General features: G+C 38.2%; 1 protein-coding gene across 2 annotated transcripts in view; it reads left to right on the forward strand.

The window, feature by feature from the left end:
* MAST4 (microtubule associated serine/threonine kinase family member 4) overlaps positions 1 to 22950 on the forward strand; it is a 192278-nt gene that overhangs the window by 82380 nt on the left and 86948 nt on the right. For both annotated transcript variants that reach the window (XM_010588190.3, XM_010588189.3), the window contains exon 3: positions 19986 to 20055. In XM_010588190.3, coding sequence (XP_010586492.2) covers positions 19986 to 20055 — 70 coding nt within the window. The remainder of the gene's footprint in view (positions 1 to 19985; positions 20056 to 22950) is intronic.

Raw genomic sequence — 22950 nt, forward strand, 5'->3', positions numbered from 1 at the left:
TAATCTCATTTAAAAGATACACACATTCTCAAAAAATAAACTAAAGGTACCTCAGTGTTACATTGGCAGGATTATCAATTTCTTTTTTATAATTTACTATGTATTCCAAGTCAAAATTGCCATGAGTATGTGTTACCTTTAGAATCGTGTTTTAAAAGTTATTTAAAAAGTGAGCAGTTCCTTTTCTATGGATTTTAAACATTTCACCAGAAAAATCCCAGGTGCATATTTTTCCACCCTTACCGTCTCTCTCCAGTTTAAACAGTTTTATGGTTACCGTTTTCCAGTATTAGCAGCAGTACTAAAGTTATCCCCTCAGTCTAATTTGTTTTTAGTTAGCCTCTTGGTGGTGATGGGCATATACTATATCTTCTACCTAGCGTCCACCTAGAAAAGTGTGCATCTGCCTGAAAGTAGCATAGGATCTGGATGAAGATTGGAGTGTAAGTATTTTATGACATATATTGCTGAATGAAAATACCCCTTTTTTTTTTATTTGTCTGAATTCATTGCTGTTGGAAAATACTACAAAATTATTTAGCAGAACTTTTTCCTTTTTTAGTAAAAAACATGTTGCTGTCCTAAGTAAAACTGCTCTGCACTAAGATTCCAGAATCTTAAATCATACCCTATGGGGAAAAATTGAAATTTTGTTCTGCTATATCATCATATTATAAAATATAAAAGCTAACCCTTCACTTAGGCATTATCCCACCCACTTTCCAGCTAATAGCACATTTTTTTTTAATAATTTTTATTGAGCTTTAAGTGAATGTTTACAAATCAAGTCAGTCTGTCACATATAAGCTTATATACACCTTACTCCATACTCCCACTTACTCTCCCTCTAATGAGTCAGCCCTTCCAGTCTCTCCTTTCTTGAAAATTTTGCCAGTTTCTAACCCTCTCTACCCTCCTATCTCCCCTCCAGACAGGAGATGCCAACACAGTCTCAAGTGTCCACCTGATACAAGTAGCTCACTCTTCATTAGCATCTCTCTCCAACCCATTGTCCAGTCCCTTCCATGTCTGATGAGTTGTCTTCAGGAATGGTTCCTGTCCTGGGCCAACAGAAGGCTTGGGGACCATGACCGCCAGGATTCCTCTAGTCTCAGTCAGAACATTAAGTATGGTCTTTTTGTGAGAATTTGGGGTCTGCATCCCACTGATCTCCTGCTCCCTCAGGGGTTCTCTGTTGTTCTCCCTGTCAGGGCAGTCATCGGTTGTGGCCGGGCACCATCTAGTTCTTCTGGTCTCAGGACAATGTAAGTCTCTGGTTCCTGTGGCCCTTTCTGTCTCTTGGGCTCATAGTTATCGTGTGACCTTGGTGTTCTTCATTTGCCTTTGATCCAGGTGGGTTGAGACCAATTGATGCATCTTAGATGGCCGCTTGTTAGCATTTAAGACCCCAGACGCCATGTTTCAAAGTGGGATGCAGAATGTTTTCATAATCGTATTATTTTGACAATTGACTTAGAAGTCCCCTTAAGCCATAGTCCCCAAACCGCCACGCTTGCTCCGCTGACCTTTGAAGCATTCAGTTTATCCCGGAAACTTCTTTGCTTTTGGTCCAGTCCAGTAGAGCTGACCTTCTGTGTATTGAGTATTCTCCTTCCCTTCACCTAAAGTAGTTCTTATCTACTCACTAATCAGTAAATAACCCTCTCCCACCCTCCCTCCCTCCCCTCCTCGTAACCACAAAAGTATATGTTCTTCTCAGTTTATACTGTTTCTCAAGTTCTTATAATAGTGGTCTTATACAATATTTGTCCTTTTGCCTCTGATTTTGCTCAGCATAATGCCTTCCAGGTTCCTCCATGTTATGAAATGTTTCAGAGATTCGTCACTGTTCTTTATCGATGCGTAGTATTCCATTGTGTGAATATACCACAATTTATTTAACCATTCATCCGTTGATGGACACCTTGGTGGCTTCCAGCTTTTTGCTATTGTAAACAGAGCGGCAATAAACATGGGTGTGCATATATCTGTTCGTGTGAAGGCCCTTACTTCTCTAGGGTATATTCCAAGGAGTGGGATTTCTGGGTTGTATGGTAGTTCTATTTCTAACTTTTTAAGAAAACGCCAGATAGATTTCCAAAGTGGTTGTACCATTTTACATTCCCACCAGCAGTGTATAAGAGTTCCAATCTCTCCGCAGCCTCTCCAACATTTATTACTTTGTGTTTTTTGGATTAATGCCAGCCTTGTTGGAGTGAGATGGAATCTCATCGTAGTTTTAATTTGCATTTCTCTAATGGCTAATGATCGAGAGCATTTTCTCATGTATCTGTTAGCTGCCTGAATATCTTCTTTAGTGAAATGTGTGTTCATATCCTTTGCCCACTTCTTGATTGGGTTGTTTGTCTTTTTGTGGTTGAGTTTTAACAGAATCATAGATTTTAGAGATCAGGCGCTGGTTGGAGATGTCATAGCTGAAAATTCTTCCCCAGTCTGTAGGTGGTCTTTTTACTCTTTTGGTGAAGTCTTTAGATGAGCATAGGTGTTTGATTTTTAGGAGCTCCCAGTTACCTGGTTTCTCTTCGTCATTTTTGGTAATATTTTGTATTCTGTTTATGCCTTGTATTAGGGCTCCTAAGGTTGTCTCTATTTTTTCTTCCATGATCTTTATCATTTTAGTCTTTATGTTTAGGTCTTTGATCCACTTGGAGTTAGTTTTTGTGCATGGTGTGAGGTATGGGTCCTGTTTCATTTTTTTGCAAATGGATATCCAGTTATGCCAGCACCATTTATTAAAAAGACTATCTTTTCCCCAATTAACTGACACTGGGCCTTTGTCGAATATCAGCTGCTCATATGTGGATAGATTTATATCTGGGTTCTCAATTCTGTTCCATTGGTCTGTGTGCCTGTTGTTGTGCCAATACCAGACTGTTTTGACTACTGTGGCTGTATAATATGTTATAAAATCAGGTAGAGTGAGGCTTCCCACTTTCCTCTTCTTTTACAGTAATGCTTTACTTATCCGAGGCTTCTTTCCCTTCCATATGAAGTCGGTGATTTGTTTCTCCATCACATTAAAAAATTTCATTGGAATTTGGATCGAAGTGCATTATATGTATAGATGGCTTTTGGTAGAATAGACATTTTTACTTTGTTAATTCTTCCTATCCATGAGCAAGGTATGTTTTTCCACTTAAGTAGATCCTTTTTAGTTTCTTGCACTAGTATTTTGTAGTTTTCTTTGTATATCTTTGGTAAGATTTATTCCTAAGTATTTTATCTTCTCAGGGGCTACTGTGAATGGTATCGATTTGATGATTTCCTCTTTGATGTTCTTTTTGTTGATGTAGAGGAATCCAAGTGATTTTTATATGTTTATCTTATAACCTGAGACTCTGCCAAACTCTTCTATTAGTTTCAGTAGTTTTCTGGAGGATTCCTTAGGGTTTTCTGTGTATAAGATCATGTCATCTGCAAATAGAGATAATTTTACTTCCTCTTGCCAATGTGGATGCCCTTTATTTCTTTGTCTAGCCTAATTGCTCTGGCTAGGACTTCTAGCACAATGTTGAATAAGAGCGATGATAAAGGGCATCCTTGTCTGGTTCCCGTTCTCAAGGGAAATGCTTTCAGGCTCTCTCCATTTAGAGTGATGTTGGCTGTTAGCTTTGTATAGATGCCCTTTATTATGTTGAGGAATTTTCCTTCAATTCCTATTTTGCTGAGAGTTTTTATCATAAATGGGTGTTGGACTTTGTCAAATGCCTTTTCTGCATCAATTAATAAGATCATGTGGTTTTTGTCTTTTGTTTTATTTATATGGTGGATTACATTAATGGTTTTTCTAATATTAAACCAGCCTTGCATACCTGGTATAAATCCCACTTGGTTGTGGTGGATTATTTTTTTGATATGTTGTTGAATTCTGTTGGCTAGAATTTTATTGAGGATTTTGCATCTATGTTCATGAGGGATATAAAAAAAAAAAGTTTTGGTTTTTTTTTATGAGGGATATAGGTCTGTAATTTTCTTTTTTTGTGATGTCTTTACCTGGTTTTGGTATCAGGGATATGGTGGCTTCATAGAATGAGTTAGGTAGTATTCTGTCATTTTCTATGCTTTGAAATACCTTTAGTAGTAGTGGTGTTAACTCTTCTCTGGAAGTTTGGTAGAACTCTGCAGTAAAGCTGTCCGGGCCAGGTAATAGCACCTTTTTAACAATAGGTTTTTAAATCATACTATGAAATTACTAGCTGCTATAACATACTTAAAATTTCTTATTTTTAAAATTGTGGCTTGATTTAATTATTAACCAAATATAGATATTGCTATTCATTATCCTTATATGTCTTCATGAAATGGAGCCACCATTTCGTACTTCTTGTCCTTAGGAAACTGGTTCAGTTCTAATCTTGGCCAAGATTAATTGATGATGTCCTCAAGCTTGAAACCACTCCAGCCCCAGTCCTCCACTAGAACCGTGATATCCTATTGGCCAATTCCAATGACTTCTTTGTAAGGAATATTACTCATCTTGGATTTGATACTAGTAACCATTTCCCAAGGAGCCCTGGTGGTACAACAGTTAGAAAGACCTGGTGATTTGCTTCGGTAAGATTACAGCCAAGAAAACTCTGTGGAGCAGTTCTACTTTGTCACGTGGTATTGCTATGAGTCAAAAATCGACTTGACATCATCCAGCAACCAAAACCATTTCCTACTTCTTGATTACTTCTCTATCCTTACTTCCTCTGACACTTCATCTATTTTTCCGTCCTTCTTGTTGACTCCTTTTTGCTCCTCATCCATTTTAATTGTTGGGATCCCTGTGTTTACCTTCTCTGTCACTCTTTTATTTTGACACACTCTTCTTGACCAAGGTTTTCTGCTCTGCACTACCCAGTGCCTTTGAGTCGATTCTGATTCATAGCGACCCTGTAGGACAGAGTAGAACTGCCCCATAGAGTTTCCAAGGAGCACCTGGCGGATTCAAACTGCTGACCCTTTGATTAGCAGCTGTAGCACTTAACCACTAGTGAGCTGGTTTTTCTCATAGTTTCATCTTGGGCACAGATGAGCATTTCTCCCAAACATAGATGCGTGTTTCTAATTATCGATGCACTCTCTCCTTCTGAATATGTCCCACAAGCACCTAAATCCAATTGTTATCTAGTACCAAATTTATTGTCACCAATTCTGTTTATTCTCTTAGTTATTAGTAATAGCATCTACCTAGTCACCAACCTAGAAACCTCAGCAGCATCTCTCATTATACCATTCCTACTAAGTCTTACGTACTTTCCCTCTGAAACATGTTTGATACCTGGCCCTTCTCCTCACTATCATAGCCACTGGTTCAGGGCTTTTGCAGTAGACTGAGAACTGGGCTTCCTTTTTCTACATGCTCTCATTTCCTGCATCCCACCCCTATCAAATCTTTCTGTTACATTGAAGCTAATTCATTTTTGAAGAAGTGAACTTACTCATATCTTTTGGCTAAAGAAAAACATTCCGTGGTTTATCATGCCATACACAAGTGCAGAGGTTCCAAAATGTGATCCCCAGACCAGCAGCATCAGCATCAACAGGCAACCCGTTAGAAATATAAAGTCTCAGGCTCCCCCTGCCCCCCCGCGCTAGACCTTCTAAATAAATATCTGTGGGGATAGTGCCCAGCAGTCTGTGGTTCAACAGATCCTCTAGGTGATTCTCATGTACTCCACAGTTTGAGAATTGCTGCACTAGAGGTTCTAAAGCCTGGTTATATGTTAGAATCACCTTTGGAGCTTGAAAAAATACCCAGGCCCCAGACCAATTAAATCAGAAACTTCAAGTGTCAGGCCTGGCATCTGTCATTTTAAAAGCCCCCCAGGGAACTTTGATACATAGTAAGGTTAGAGGCCAACTTCAACTATAAAATGCACTTTCTTTAGCAAAATCTGAAACAGTGGTTCTCAAACTTGACTGCACACTGGAGTCAGCTGGCAAGTTTTAACAACTGTTGATACTGTCCACTCCCACTCCCATTCTGATTTAATTGGTCTGCAGTGTGGCTTGGGCATTGGGTTTTTTAAGTTCCCTAGGCTGTTCCTAATGTGAAGGCAAGTTTCAGAATCACTGCTCTAAAGCTAGAATTCTGAAACTGTAACATGCCTAAGAATCACCCTGGAACTTGATAAAAACATGAAGCCACAGCCCCACCCAGGTGAAACGCTGTCCTAAAGCATATTTACAACTGGCCCCCAGACTTTTCTAGTTTGATTTCTATCCATCTTCTGTGCTCCCTACCACTTACTCCCATCCTGATTTCCTACAGCTCTTCCTGCTTGGCATCGAACTACTTGGCATTCTTTAAATGTGTCTTGTTTAAATCATTGGGGAAGATGTAGATTATTCAGTCAATAGATGGTATTGAGTCAATTGATTAGCCATTTGGAAAAGAAGTAAACTGGACTGATATCACACCATTACACCAAATAATCCCATATAGATTAAAAAAAAAAAAGAATTAAAAAAAGAAACCATAAAAGTACTAGAAGAAAACGAGGATGCATTTAGAATAATTTAAAAGTATGGAGGGTCTTTTCAGATAAGATACAAAACCTAAAAGACATAAAGGAAAATGATTCATAAATTTAATTAAATAAAATTTTCTGTACATAAAAATTATAAACAACATTAAAAGATCACAAATGGGAGAAACAGCTTTAATGTATTGACAAAATGAACTAATTGCCTCAGTGTGCAAAAAAGAAAAAAAAAATCATTAAGGAAATAAGAGCTAACAACTCAATGGAATAAATAGGTGGTTGTTAGTGCCGTCCAGCTGGTTTCAACTCATAGCAATCTCACATATAACAAAACAAAACGCTACCCGGTCCTGTACCATCTTCACAGTTGTTGCTATATTTGAGCCCATTATTGCAGCCACTGTGTCAATCCATCCTGTTGATCGTCTTTCTTTTGCTGTTCCTCTACTTTACCAAGCCTGATGTCCTTCTCCAGGGACTGATCCCACTTGATAACATGTCTGAAGTGAGACAAAGTTTCACCATTCTCGCTTCTAAGGAGCACTCTGGCTGTACTTCTTCCAAGACAGACTTGTTTGTTCGTCTGGCAATCCATGGTACTTTTGGTATTCTTCACCAACAATGTAATCCAAGTTAATCACTTCTTTTTTTCTTCCTTATTCATTGTCCAGTTTTCACATGTATATGAGGCGATTGAAAACACCATGGCTTGGGTCAGGTGCACCCTAGTCCTCAAAGTGACATCTTTGCTTTTTTAACACTTTAAAGTGGTCTTTTGTAACAGATTTGCCTAATGCCAATGAATCAGGTAGTTTGTGCCAAAATGTAAGTTTGGTCAGTAAACATAAGATGTTCTACTTCACTCATAATATAAAGAAATGTGTATAAAAAATGATACCATCTATCAAATTGCCAAAATCTGAGAAAAAGAATTTCAGTATTGACAAGGTTGAGAAGAGCTGACAACCCATCTGCCACTGGTAAAAGCGTAAATTAACTGCAGTGTTTAGAGACCAACTTAGGTATATGTATCAAAGTGAAAAATACACCACCCCCCGCCTTTGACCCAGCAGTTCAGCTTCTAGATATTTAGCTCTTGGATATTATTACATAAATCTTTAGGAGATATTCACTGAATTATCGAAACACTGAAATCAGTCTAAATGACCATTAATAGATTAATTAGATAAATTTGGTACATGATATACTGAAATATTATTTAGCACTTAAAAATGATGATGAAAATTTAGATGGGCTGATATAGAATGTCTAGATAGATTTTTGGGGTTTAGGTAGATTACTAATACAAAACAGCAAATGCAGAACATTACGTATGGCATGGCATTATTTGGAGGGGGGATTTTTTATTTATGTAATACACACTTGTACATATATATGTATTTCTGGGTAAATGCATACCCTATCAAGAGTGGTTACATCTAAAGAGTGGAAATGCGAGATCCAAAACCTGGTGTAGTGCCAGGTACATAGTGAGGTCATAATACCCAAAAACCAAACCCATTGCTGTCCAGTCGATTCTGTTAAAAAATGAGTGAATGGGAGTCAGAGGTTGACAGATTTTTAGTCTTTATAGTATATCTCTTTGAAGTATTTGAATTATTTTACCATGTACATATGTTGTTGTTGTTAGCTACCTGTCAGCCTCCAGCATATGGTGACCCCATGCACGGGATCAAACCATTGTGAAATATAGGGGTTACACTGGCCGATTTTCAGAAATAGATCACCAAGCCTTTCTTTCTTGTCTGTTTTAGTCTGGAAGTTCTCCGGAAACCTGTTCTGCCTCAACCTACTCCCAACATACCTAAAGGGTTTAACACATTCTAATTAACAATGGTGGCTCCTTGACGTAGTGTTTCTCTAAAGGTTGATATTTGTGCATACAGAATCTGAGTGTTGTATGTGGTTTGATACAAGTTCCTCACATCCCACCTGTGAATTGCTTTAGGATTTTATGCTAAAAATATCATGAAGACATATCATTAGGACACAGAATAAGGACGTGAATGGACAGGTTTCCCTGTCATAGATAAGGGCAAATTGTGTTTTCTCCAAAAAGGAACAATTAGAATGACCTTATTTCTGCTTGTGATAATCAGTTGGCTGTGAACCTATGCCTTCATTTTAACTATCCGAATAATAAATGTCCTAATATTATGTGGGAAGCTCTGGTGACACAGTGATTAAGAGCTCGGCTGTTAACTAAAAGGTGGGCAGTTTGAATCCACTAGCCCCTCCTTAGAAATCCTATAGTGCAATTCTACCTTGTCCTATAGTGTCGCTATGAGTTGGAATCAACTCGATGGGCACAGGTTTAATATTATGTGGGCTAGGGTGTGCTTCACCCAAGCCATGGTATTTTCAGTCACTTCGTATGCATGTGAAAGCTGGACAATGAATAAAGAAGACCAAAGAAGAATTGATGCCTTTGTATTATGGTGTTGGCAAAGGATATTGAATTTTCCTTGGACTGCCCGAAGAATGAACAAATCTTGGAAAAAGTACAGCCAGAATGATCCTTAGAAGCTTGGATGATGAGACTTCTTCTCACTTACTTTGGGCATGTTATCAGGAGGAACCAGTCCCTGGAGAAGGAAATCATGCCTCGTATGAGATGGATTGACACAGTGGCTACAACAATGGGCTTATGCGTAGCAACAATTGTGAGAATGGTGCAGGACTGGGCAGTGTTTCATTCTGTTGTACATAGGGTTGCTATGAGTCAGAAATGACCTGATGGCACCTAACAACAACAATATTATGTGGATAAAATAGGCATTCTGCCTTTGGATAATTAAAGCATGAAAAATGCAAATTTTAAGAAATTCAAATACTCATGTTTTTTAGCTACCGATTAAAATGAAGACTAATGTTCAGCTTTGAAGAATAAAATGATTAAAACTGATAGTAAAAGCGTAAACAAGATTATGGCTAATGAATGTTTTCCTTTTACAGAACTTTAAATTGTAACTTAGGAGTATAGGAATGATACACAGCTTGAGGATGTTTTCTATTTTAGAGGAAGGGAGAGGTTGTAAATTTAATAGGATGAGTTTAGAGGAAAGTATCAGTAAGATTTGGGTGGGGGAAGTATAATAATTTACCTGATTAACCTAGGAGAACACCTGTGGGCAGGTGGGATTTCAGGATTGTTGACATGGTAAATGCCGTTTGTTTGGGTTGGTAGGGAAGGGACGTTAGATCTTAGTCCTGTTTTGAGAATACTTGAAGGTCAGAGTGAGGTGAATGTACAAAAGGGATACTGAGCTAGTGTACCTGACATAGGGAAGGAGATTGAGTTATAGAAGGAAATAGGGAAAGTGACAAAATCTAAGACTTCCTGATTAAGAACTCTAAAGAGCAAATGGAAATTTTGGGTTTTAGTGCACAAAGAAATTCTAAGGCCATGGTTCTCAAACCTGGCTGCAGCATATTAGAATCATCTCATTTAAAGGGGGCTCTTAGAAGGCATACACCCTGGGCCATTTGAATCAGAATCTCTGATATGGGGTAGGTCCTGAACATCAGCATTTTTAACATTTCCCAAGTGCTTTTAATATGTAGCCCAGGTTGAGAACTATTTACTAATCTAAGAAAATGGAAGGAGAGATTGAGAGAAGAATATTACAAGAGAAAGAGTCTTGGGACCAAAGAATTTCCAAGACCTCCTCTATGGTTTGTAGGAATTGAAAGTAAAGTCAGAATTCTGACTTGTTAGATACTTGGCACATTACATATGAATTTATTATGAATAAATAGTAAAAGTCCAAACAGATCTTTGGAATTAGAAATTGGAAAAATGATTGGGTAGCTATTTAAAAGAAAAAAAAAATACACATATTTTGCTTCTCTCTGTCAGAGGAATATTTGCTGTTGTTGCCGTTGAGTCAACCCTTGACTCATGACAACCCATGTACAGCGGAACAAAACTCTGCCCATTCCCATGTCATCTCTGTGATTGGTTGTGGATCGGACCGTTAACATTTGTTACATGGGACCACCTTAAATTTAGATTTGTTTTTGTTTTTTAAACTAGCAGGAGCTGAAACGAAGAGGTATATAATAGAGAATACATTTAGATTACATTTAGGGAGTTATATGGATATGCAGGATTTTATTTGAATATTTCCGCTTTGACTAGAAATTACTCAGCTATTGAAGCAAGCAATCTGAGAAAAACCAATTTCCTGATAGATCCCACCCCTCTTCTTGGTAAAAGGGAAATTCCTTATATCTTATTATATTAAGGAATTGAAATCCTTTCATGAAAGATAGAAAAAATAATAATATGCACACATTAGATTACTTTCTGTAATTCAGAGTCTTTGTCCAGATTAAAAAAAAAAAAACAAAAACCCATTGCTGTTAAGTTGATTCCAACTCATAGCAACCCTATAGGACAGAGTAGGACTGCCCCATAGGGTTTTCAAGGAGCAGCTGGTGGATTTGAACTGCCGACCTTTTGGTTAGCAGCCGTAGCTCTTAACCACTGCACCACTGGGGTTCCAATACAGTCTAATTAATTACCTAAGATTAATAGAATGTATCAAGTGTCATGAAATTTAGGTATATCTGTTACAGTGGCTCTGTTCTGACCTCCTTTTCTTTGACATTACAAATGCTACTCAGTAATTTTAAACAAAGGGTAAAAGTAATCTCTATTGCTGGCAAGATGAATTACTGTAGATTGGAGGAAAATACACAACTAAAAATCAACTTTATTCATCGCTCTTGACATTCACCAGTCTTTACTTGGGATCACCTTGAGATGTGACATCAATTCAGTGTAATGAGGAAGGGTCAATGAAAAGCTAAAACATTCTCAAGAACCCATTATCACACATCTCCGAGGGATTTGTGTCAGTGCCACAGCATTTCAAATATAGCACATACAAATTCCAAAGTAATGGCTTCATGAAATGGCGAGAATAGGCATCTGTGAGATCTTGACAGAGAAACTGACCTGTTACTGGGTCTCCTACTTCTTACATGTTTTCCACCCTATCACCCCATCAGTCATTCCTGAGGAAGCACTAAATATACATTTGTCTATTTAGTCTATTGTTATAGTCATTGAGAGTTTATTTTCGTTTGTGTGTGTGTGTATGTTGGTTTTTAGTAAGTAATTTTGATGCCTCTAAGGACTTTGGCTTAAGAAAATTTCTTTTTCACACAAAAAAGGATTCAGAATTGGTTCCACAGGATTAGTCTAGAGTCAGTGATGTACAGGTCTGCTTTCACTGGTAGATGTTTAGCTCTTGGTTCTTGTTTATCTATTTAATCTGTCCTGGCAGGTAGCTCAAAGCTCTGTGCCTAGAAAGAACTTAATATGTAATTATTGAATTAGAAAAACATCCAAACCAAAACCAAACCCATTGCCATCAAATCTATTACAACTTACAGTGACCCTGTAGGACAGAGTAGAACTGTCCCATAGTTTCCAAGGAGCACCTGGTGGATTTGAACTGCTGACCTTTTGGTTAACAGTCATAGCTCTTAACCAGTACACCACCAGGGTTTCCAGAAAAATATCCATGTTTCTAATTTGCTATGTAACAGGGACTAGGTTAGCCACTGAGATCTCAAAATATAATTTTTTTGTTTATTTACACGTATAACCAGAGTTTATCCCTCACCAGCATTTAGAATGTCAATCAGTGAGAGGAAAAGAGAAATGCAATATAGTATACACATCATTATATTCAATTTGGTTTTATCTGTGGTGATAGGAGATAGGATAATTGAAATTGCTGTTACCTAAACTTCTATATTTAGCCTGTAGGATTTACCTTCCCTACAAACTCTTCACTAGCACTATTTTTTAAATAATTTATTTCAGTTATTGTTGAGAATATACATAGCAGAACATACACCAAGTCAACAATTTGTACATGTACAAATCAGTAACATTGATTACATTCTTCAGGTTGTCTTCCCTCTTTTTCTAAATTGTTCCTCCCCCATTAACACAAACTCACTGCCACCTAAGCTTCCCATATAGGTAGTTCTTAACAGAGCACAATGCTCCAGGCAGACATTCTTTACTATGTAAACTAAACTATTGTTTGATCTTAAGAAGACTTTGGGGGATATTTTTGGTTTAAAACGTAAAGATTATTTAAAACGTAAAGTCTGGAGTCCATGGGAATTTGAAATTCTGTTGTACATTTTCCCCCTTTTGATCAGGATTCTTCAATAGAATCGTTGATTGAAATGTTCAGTAATGGTAGCCAGGCCCCGTCAGTTCTTCTTGTGTCATGGCAAAGCAGGCAGTTGTTCATGAAGGCAATTAACCACACATTCCATTTGTTCCTCCTATTCCTGACTGTCCTTCCTCTGATGCTGTAGGTGAATAGGGACCAGTTGTACCTTGGATGGCTGCTAGCAAGCTTTTAAGACCCCAGGTATCACTCACTAACACTACTACCTAGTTTGAGTGTCTGAAACAGATCAGGGCTATTCAATCCATTGTTGTCAGTTGTCTATTCTGACTCATGGTGACCTCGTGTGTAGAGTACAACTGATCCATAAGGGTTTTAAAGGCTGTGACCTTTCAGAAGTAGATCACCAGGCCTGTCTTCCAAGGTGCCTCTAGGTGGGTTCAGACCACCAACCTTTTTGGCTAGTAATCAGTCGCTTAATGATTTGCGCCACCCAAACCAAAACCAAACTCGTTGCTATTGAGTTGATCCTGACTCATATCGACCCTATACGACAGAGTAGAACTGCCCCATAGGGTTTCAAAGGAGCAGCTGGTAGATTCGAACTGCCGACCTTTTGGTTAACAGTGGTTAGCGCTTAAACACTGTGCCGCCAGGACTCTTTTTCACCACCCAAGGATTTCTTTATTAAATCCTTAGCTGTAAATAAATAAATAAAATATAATTTGTTCTGAAGTACAATAAGAAAACTGTACCAGAATTTTTTAACGTTCAGTTAGTTAATATAAATGTTATGTATGAGAACCACTTCTAAATGTAGCATCATTGTATGTAATTATATGTAATGTTGGGTATGAGAACATTGTAATATATTTGAAGTTATTTGCAGTGGAGCCTTCATAAATAAAAGTGCCTAAAGACTACCCAAGTGTTTCCATTTTGCTCTTAATCTTCTCTCAGACTCCCAAACTGTATCCTCCTTCACTCTTCCCATCTCAGTTAATGCCACCAGATGCCCACTCAGTTCTAAAATCTAAGAGTCATCCTTGTGTCCTCTCATTAAAACATCATTCTACCCAATCCATTTTTCAGAAAATCCTGTTGGTTCTGTTGCCAAAACACACTTCAGATCTGCAGACACCGCATCCAAACCACCATCGCCTCTTACCTTGTCTGTGCTGGTAGCGTTCTGATTTCCCTGCTTCCAGTCTTGCCTACCTGTAGTCCACTGGCCACAGACCAGCTAGAGGGATCTTCTAAAAATGTAAATCAAATCATATCATTCCCCTCTATCTAGTAGAGGCTTAATCAATATTTGTTGAATGAATAAGCCGATCAGACAGAGATGACAGTGAGTAGTGGCGCTGGCTGTGGAAGGATCAATATGGCAGGAAAGGGGAAACCCAAAAGAGGTTCAGAGAGCCGAGATTATAATAAAGGCTCAAATCATTGTGTGAAATGTTCTTTACCTTGAAAACCTGAGCATATAAGACTACTTCTACTCATGGGCCTCCTCTGAGGACTTCACAGCTTCTTCTTGTTGGGTGCCCTAAAGTCCATTCTGACTCATACCGATCCTGTGTACAACAGAAGAAAACGCTGCCTGGTCCTGCGCCATCCTCACAATCATTGCTGTGTTTTAGCCCATTATTGCAGCCACTGTGTCAATCCATCTCCTTTAGGGTCTTTCTTTCACTGATCCTCTGCTTTACCGGGCATGATGTACTTCTCCAGTGACTGATCCCTCCTGATAACATGTTCAAAGTATGTGAGACGAGAGACAAAGTCTTGCCATTCTTGCTTCTGAGGAGCATTCTGGCTGTACTTCTTCTGACAGTTATGGTATATTCGATCTTCTCTGCCAACACCATAATTCAAAGGCATCAATTCTTCTTTGGTCTTCCTTATTCATCGTCCAGCTTTTGCACGCATATAAGGTGATTAAAAATACTATAGCTTGGGTCAAGCTGACTTTAGTCCTCAAGGTTACATCTTTGCTTTTTAATACCTTAAAGAGATCTCTTGCAACAGATTGGCTCTTCACAGCTTACCCGGGCACAATTCCACTGAAGGCCAACCAAAGTTTTTCCTTGGCCACTTAGATTCTAAACAGCTGCCCAGGTTTAATATTCTACAGTTACATCTGGAGAGGAGCCAGTTTCCAAGACAGGTGTCTGAATGAAGGGAAGATTTCTAACTCTCTTCCTGTGTCACCTGCCTGGGTCCAGTGGGATAGACTGAAACTTCTGTGGTGGCTTGAACTATTCTTTTACAATGTTCGCTTAGCTTGAGGCTCCTACATAACTATTTGAGTGCCCAGTTTATCTGCTGGCATTCTTCTTACAAGGAGATTCTAGATTTGAGTCTGCAGAGTTCTGTCTTAAGGTTTGTAAGCAGTACCTGTGCATTGCCAAGAATCTCACAAGGCGATAAGGAACACAGCAATGATTACTGTGGAGCAGGACGTCACAACTCATTTAAGGGATCATCAAGTAGTGACAACAAGGATTCAAATGGGGGCTTACTCTTTGATCCACCAGGAGTTTCAAATGGCAATTATCATTAATCCTTATATTCCCTCAGTCCTGATAGAAAATCAGAGCCTCAGAAACTATCATTTTGTGAACGCACAGCTATTTAAAAGCACATTAGTAACCTATAGTGGGCATAACATATACCTTTTAAAGAGATTTGCAGCTTGCTTCTCTGTGGTGAAGACACAGGACTTCTCCAACCTAATTACAAAGCAATCAAACAATTTAATTAATCTGGAAATCACTTTCTTAACAATAAGTGCTTCTAAAATGAGACACCCTGTGCAGCACTGTTAGGTGAAGTATCATTTTGATACACTGCTTACATATTAGCTGTGCTAGTTTTCCTTTCAGATCATGGAGTTAATTACCTAACTAATGCCTGGCCACCAAAAAGGTTTGCTATACCAGGTCAGAAACATCAGCCTCGAAACCAGCCATCTATAAAGTGTCTGAGCACTCAAACATAGAAGAGCCAGCAAATCCCTGGGAGCAGCAGCATTTCAGTTACAAGCAAGTGCTGCACATATGGGCAGAAAATTAACTGGCTCCAGTTTTCATTTGAGAGTCTCTCAGGTATTGCTTTGCAGATGGGTGGATGAATCAGAGAGCAGCGCTGTGAGGAGTGAAGGTCATGTATAGGACTCTGATTTCAATCTGTCTTGCTTTCTCATCCTGGAGAAGCACTGTGTGTATGTGCCACAATCAAAATGGACCCAGCTCCTCATCTCTGAGTTAAGAGTATATAAGGCGTGTTTTCTAATTTGGTCTGTTCTAAATTAGCAGTATCTTGAACACTGTATAACACATTGTGTCACAAAATCTTCAGAGACCAAGTTGATAATGTAGAAATCGATTTTTATTTCAAGTAAGAACAAAGACTTCAAAGATTGCCTTCTGCCTATCTAATCTGCTAATCTCGTAATTTCTCCCTAAGGAAAATTGAGAATGTTCAGTAGTACATGACACAAAAATCTACAGAGTGCTCATCTAGCCTTTTCCTCTGCTACCACCACTGTGCCAGTTTTCTCAAAATTCTCTTATCAGTGGGACGGCCATTCTTCCAATCCACCCACACTGGAAAATTTAGTCACTTTTAGCCTACATTTTTTTCAATGCTTATTTCTAATCCATTGCTGACTGGTTGGATTGTTCTGTAAAATGCCCCTAATAAGCCTTCTTTAATCTGGTTCATCCTCTTTCACCACCTCTGTTCACCAGATACACTCATGCCAAGTTGTAACCTTCAACCTCTCTCCCTTGCTTCTGTTGTTGTTAGTTGCTGTCGAGTCAATTCTGACTCCCTTGCTTCTGAACAACTCATTGCCTCCCACTAAAAAAAAGTTGCTGTCTAGTTGATCCAACTCATGGCAACCCCACGTGTGTGAGAGTAGAACTGTGCTTCATAGGACTTTCAGTGGCTGATTTTTTGGAAGCTGATTGCCAGCCCTTTCTTCCAAGGTATCTCTGGGTAGACTGTAACCTCCAACCTTTTGATTAGCAGCCAAGAACATTAACAGTTGCACCACTTAAGAACTGCAAAGCCTCCCACTAGTTAGTTCCAGTGAACATAATTCACAGTTCATCGACTTTGCCAGTCCAAATTCCTTGCTGCCAGAGAGCTTGTCACTATGTTATTGACCTACAGTGTTTGCATTATTTTTGACCCTCTTCCTGAAATCCCCTTCCATTTCTTTCCTTATCTAAAGCTGGCTGAAATGCCCTCTGATTAAGCTCAAGTCTCTTGTCCTTAAGGATTTATCAGGTACTCTAGCCCACGTGGGAGCCCTGGTGGTACAATGGTTAAGCATTCAGCTGCTAACGAAAAACCAGAATCCACAGCTGCTCACTGAAAACCCTATGGGGCAGTTCTACTCTGTCCTGTAGTGTCACTCTGAGTCACAACTGACTCAAGAACAATGAATCTGGTTGGTTGGCTAGCCCACATGACCTCATTTTCTTTTACGTCACATAGCACTTAGATAATTCATTTTGGTGCTGCAATACAGTCTTTTCCTTTTTTTCCCCTTACAATTTAGCTTTTCAATCTGACATGAAACAAGAGAAAGATTTGTAATTAGTAAGATAATAGAAATGGCTCTGTAGTCTTGAAGTTGAAGATATAGGGATTTGGCTTGGTTTTACAGCAGTGGAGGAATAGATGAGAAGAAAATGAGAAACATTTTCAGTTGATAGGCCTAGAAAGGTAGTCCAGGATGGGAAAGGAAAATCCAAAGATTAGAAATTGTTAATGGCAGCCTTGAATTTTATTTGTTTATTTATTTTTAAGAGCAGAGTTAAATTAACCCCACCTCTGTAATTGTATCTCTGCCCACTCATCTACGCGTGATAGGTCATCATATATTGTAAGATGTTAGGGACTCCTGGGGTCCACTTATTAAAATCTGAAAAAATGAAAAGGGTTTTGAATTAATTCTTCAGATTTTTAAAAATATTTAAAATAAATAAAATAAATATGTAATAGAATCTCCCTAATTGTTGGAGTTGATATCATTATAATCCCCAGATATAGTGTTCTCCTTACAAAGAACACGGGGATTAAATTTGGTGCCAGGTTTTATCAGACTTATTATTTTATTCGAAGTGAGTAGGGTAGCAGGGATTGTTCTTAAACACTTGCCTTCAAGGAATCTGTTGTGTTGCCCCTAAGAATTTACTGGTACCCATTGCCAAAAAGTCGATTCTAACTCAGAGTGACCCTATACGACAGAGTAGAACTGCAGCATAGGGTTTCCAAGGAGTGGCTAGTGAATTTGAACTGCCGACCTTTTGGTTACCAGCCGAACTCTTAACCATTGCACCACCAGGGCACCAAATTTACTGGTAGTTTGTTCTATGTGGGATGTGAGAAAAGTGAGCATTTTCCCCCAAATAAAAATCAAAATCTATACCAAGATTCTGGCCTTCTATTTTTTTCCATCTAGGAAACAAAATGTTTAGCCATCTAGAAATCATCAAGACCTTTGAAAGATGAAGAGTAATGTGCAAGCTACAGTGGAGGGAGGGAGATGAAGGCTGTTGAGAGAAGTTGAAAGAACTTAATTTAGCTGTGTAGATAAATACACAAAAAGAGTCAAGGATTAGTGGATGGCAAAAGCACCATCTGTTTCTCCAGGGGCCCAAGGAACAACAGATCCAAAGGCATGATAAATTTCACTGCAGCAGGGGGAAAAATGCTCCCTGACTCTCTATTCATAAAGAAATGGGCTTCTCAGTGTGTCCCAGTTAAATGGCGTTGATTGTGCTGTCTGTCATAAAGTTAATAGCATCTGTTGAAGACATCACTATAAAATTTGCCACCTTAAGTTAACTGAAAAATTTCAGTAGAGATGTAGGCATTGTGGAATTTCTCAAGGCAATACTAGACTTATCCTCCTTAATGTGTTAAGTCTATTCTTTTTGCACCCAGGTAATAAATTGTTTACCTTTACAGCCAGATACTGGCTTTAAACTGAAGGCTTGCATTCCTTGTACGCAATTACAATTGTCACTTTCACTAAGAAACCAGTAATGTGGCAACTGGCTTGGTGTTAAGGGTTGGATGTACTTTCCTGATTTATTTTCCCATTTTTCAAGAACACACAGGATTAGTTTGCAGTCTTTCCCCATCTCCTTATTTAAACCACTTACAGCCATATCTTGTCCTCAGACAATTCAGCCAATCTAATTAAGCATGCAGAGAGAAGCAAGGTAGTCCACAGTGTCCTGAACTTCCCCTTGCCAGCTGCCTGCCAAGCCTTCTCAATAACCAGCAGCAGGTTGAGTGGTCTCATCTAGAAAGTAACAAGGCCCCCCAAGGAGCTACCCTTTTTATAGCAAGCAGTCGCTGCCCCACAGGTCACAAAAGGAGACAGCTTCTGAAGCCTTGCCTGGGACGTAGGGAAAATGCGCTCTGCCGGCCCTTGTGTGGCTATGGCTTTCTAAGGCTGCCTGGCCAGTCACAGTCCAGCTGCTAAGGAGCAGAGGGATTGCTGAGGAAAATTCTGACAAGGGTAATTCTACTGGGCCACGTAGACGGCGCTGAGATAGATCTGTGTCATTTTAGAAATAGGCCTGAACTCCTTTGTTCTTCCCAGTGTTTTACCACTAGTTCTGGCACATTCACCTTTAAAATACATACTTTGGAATAGGAGTATTTTATTTTTGAGAGCTCAGACTTCTGTTCAGGCACCTTTAAATAAAAAATACTAAGGCTGCCTCCCTAAATAGAAAACACCCTGCAGTCCCCCATGGAATGCGTATGCTTACCCATCCATCCTGTTGTTTGAAATGTTAACATCTGGAAGGTCACAACCAAGATATTTGTATATTCATTATTCTGTACTGAAAACCCATTGCTGTCGAGCCAATTCTAACTCATAGCAACCCTATAGGTCAGAGTAGAACTGCCTCATAGAGTTTCCAAGGAACGCCTGGTGGATTTGAACTGCCGACCTTTTGGTGAGCAGCCATAGCACTTAACCATTATGCCACCAGGGTTTCCCATTCTATAGGACTGGAATATTTGGATTATTAAATGCATGGAGAACTGGTGGTTGGTGATAGAAGTGATTATGTTATTCCTGTATTGTCATACTTGGAAAGCTGTGCTGGAACTCAAGCTCCCCAGAACCTCGCTCCAGATAAAACTGAAACATCGAGGGAGGGCATATTATAGAAGTGTAAAGAAGCTTATTACTAAGGAGAAGAAGATTATTGAAATGGATGATACAAAAACATAGTCAGGTTATAAATTTTTCTCTTTTTTTCCACAGGAAATAGCCCTCAAGATAGCCCAAGAAATTTCTCCCCCAGTGCCTCGGCCCATTTTTCGTTTGCACGGAGGTAAGAGCTTCTAGTGAAAGGAATGTAAAGTGTGATGCACAGAATCCACCACCCGCTTCTGCTTTATGAGGTCCTGCTCGTGATCACATAAGGCTTATATGTGTACAGTATTTTGCCCCCATCATTGGGAGGATAACTAAGACATGACCTTCAAGGAACTTATGAGGCCTACACCGTGCTTTTCCCCTAATTTAAGCTTTTATTCTTTTAGTTGTTCATTTTTAAGCACTGTAAAGAAAATGTGAGAATTAACTGGTTCAGCAAAGCCTGTGTTCATCCAATGAGTATTAAATTCACAATGATGCTACTATTGCAGGTGAAAAAAATATATATGAAAATTGAAGACCAGGAGCCCACGTAGTCTTTAAAACGCAACTCTTTAAAAAGAAGGTGCATTTAATTACTTTAAGTAATAAGAAAAATGCAAATCTCATTACAGCATGTATTTAAATGTGACAGAAATCGTAGTCTCTTAATCCTGCCAGATTTGTAGAAATGAAGAGAATCTAATAATTAAGTGGGTGATTAGGACAGATGAATCTGGTTTCTGTGCTATAAAAATACACAAACCCCCAGGCACGTTAATTTTTGACAAATAAACCATAAACCGTGACAGAAGATTATCACAGGAGACCTCTAGTTCATTTTGCATAAATTTCCAGATGGAACTCCCTCCACACTCTTCAAAGAATATTAATTTAGATTAGGACATGAGTGATCATCTTTTTAAACTTTTATTCAAGTAAATAGAACCCTGTGTTAGTTACGAAAACTCAAATTGGTATGTTTTTGTTTAACGTCAGGGATTTTTCTCTTCCTCTTTAGAGTTGATTTTCATTCAGGAAACATGGAGATTCCACCCATTCCATTCTATTTGGTGTGCATTTCTGAGCCTTTAAGAAATAATGCCATTTTGAGACTCTCACATTCCATTATTTTATGAATTTAGTTCAATAGTGCATTGATATCAAAGAAACAATGCTGTTTTTGAAATTATTCTTGAATGAGAGGGTAAAGGTCAGATTTACTCATCTTTTCTGATCTTAACCCATGTGATAATACTCTTCCAGTGCACATCCCCTGTGATCTAATAGTCTGTTTACGGATTGGAAAGTATGATGACATGCACTTGCTGTCCATATTTTCTAAGTCATATTTTAGGGTAAAATTATCAAGTTAATTTGTTCATATTGAGTTAAAATAAAAGGATGGCAATGTGCATCACAGGCAAGTAGTTTTTTTTTCCTAAAGCAAAGAGACCTGTTTTCAATGCTAATTGTAATACTGGGATTTACAGTTCATCTGATGTTGGAGTTGACCTTTTTTCCTTCGTTTTGAATTATAATAGCCAGATTGATACTGGGATGTTTCATTCTTTACTTGTAGACCATATCAATCTATATTTTTGTGAGTAGTATTGAAATGATGTTTTACACCAGTTTCTTTGTGTCCTGCGTTCCCATCAGATGTTTTCCCCTTCTTTTTCATTTAACGTAACATTGAGATTTCCATCTGCAGGGAAAAGACTCTTCTCAGAAAAGCCTTGTTGCTTTGGCAAGAATATAGTGTTTTCTTCAGATAACATTTTATTGGTCGCTACTGCAAAGAAAAGAAAACATCGTTAGTGGTATCCAAATAGTGCTTGTGTGATAAAAAAATCTCCGGAAAAAAGGACATGCTCTCTCTTACATGCTGTACATAACATATATATATAGTCACTTATGGTGTGCAGTTGTCATGGTAATGAAAATACAGTGGTCCTTTGTGTTCCATTTGAGTAAATAGACATGGACAACTTAGGTAACTTTATGGGACATAAATTATTTCTGGTTCGTACCTGCACAGAGTACTGAGCACACTCTTGCTTAAACATCCTTTTAGTTGTATGTTTTCTGGGGCAAGCAAATGTGATTTATGCTTCAGAACTAGTAAGAACATGTCTCGTCTTGGAGTTGTTCACTCATCTGAAATATGCTCATTGATACCTGAGGGAAAGGAGAGTTAATGAATCACAAAACAAAATCGTGGTAGGGGAAATTGTGTCCCTCACTCTTTCCAGAGACTAGTTTCTGATAATTGCTATTAAATGGACTGAATAATTCTTTTAAAATCATGTCCTTTTCTTACTTTATAGAATTGGAGGTGTTTTAAATATAAAATACAGGAGTGATTTTAAATCTTTAGTAAGTAGCCAAATAAAATAGAAACAACTTGTGTCCATTTAATTAATAGTCAAATGTCTTTCTAAGCATGTTGTTATAATTACTTTTTCTTAAATTTCTAACTAGCATTTTAATTGTTTAAAAATATTTTTAAAAGACATATAACTTCTCAAAATTCCTTTTATCTGCCATATTTACATACGTCTTATTTTGCTTCTGTTTTCTTAAAACATACTTGATTCAATTGTACTCCAATCATGGCACAGAAATGACAGGTAAATTTTACTGAAGTCTTAACATTTTAATAGTTCTGTGATTGTCCACTTGAGTTTCTCCATTTTGTCTTTGTGGGCCATTCATATTTATTGGAGCCAACAACCATGGTAGCTTAGAATTGTATTTTCCCTTAAATGTAAATTTAGGCTAAAATGTCAGTTTTTTTACGTCTAATTGTAATGTTTCTCAAATTCAAGTCTAACGCTATTCAGTTCACTGCCTTCAACTTACTGTAAATGTGTCTGTGGTAAATTTTGTCCACTCTTGTCTCTCACTTGGTAGATTAATCATGAATTACAGAAGAAAAATCTACTTGTGTTACTGCATCTAGGAATGTAACATAGCTCTTTATAAAATGTGTTTTTCCTGTTTCACCCCTTGGCAAATTTGTGTGTGTGTTTTCACAATGTCATATGACTTTTAAGGTATAGTCTTACTTGAAATTGCTAATAAAGAA

This window comes from Loxodonta africana, chromosome 2, assembly GCF_030014295.1.
Source record: "Loxodonta africana isolate mLoxAfr1 chromosome 2, mLoxAfr1.hap2, whole genome shotgun sequence".
NCBI classification, from domain to species: Eukaryota; Metazoa; Chordata; class Mammalia; order Proboscidea; family Elephantidae; genus Loxodonta; species Loxodonta africana.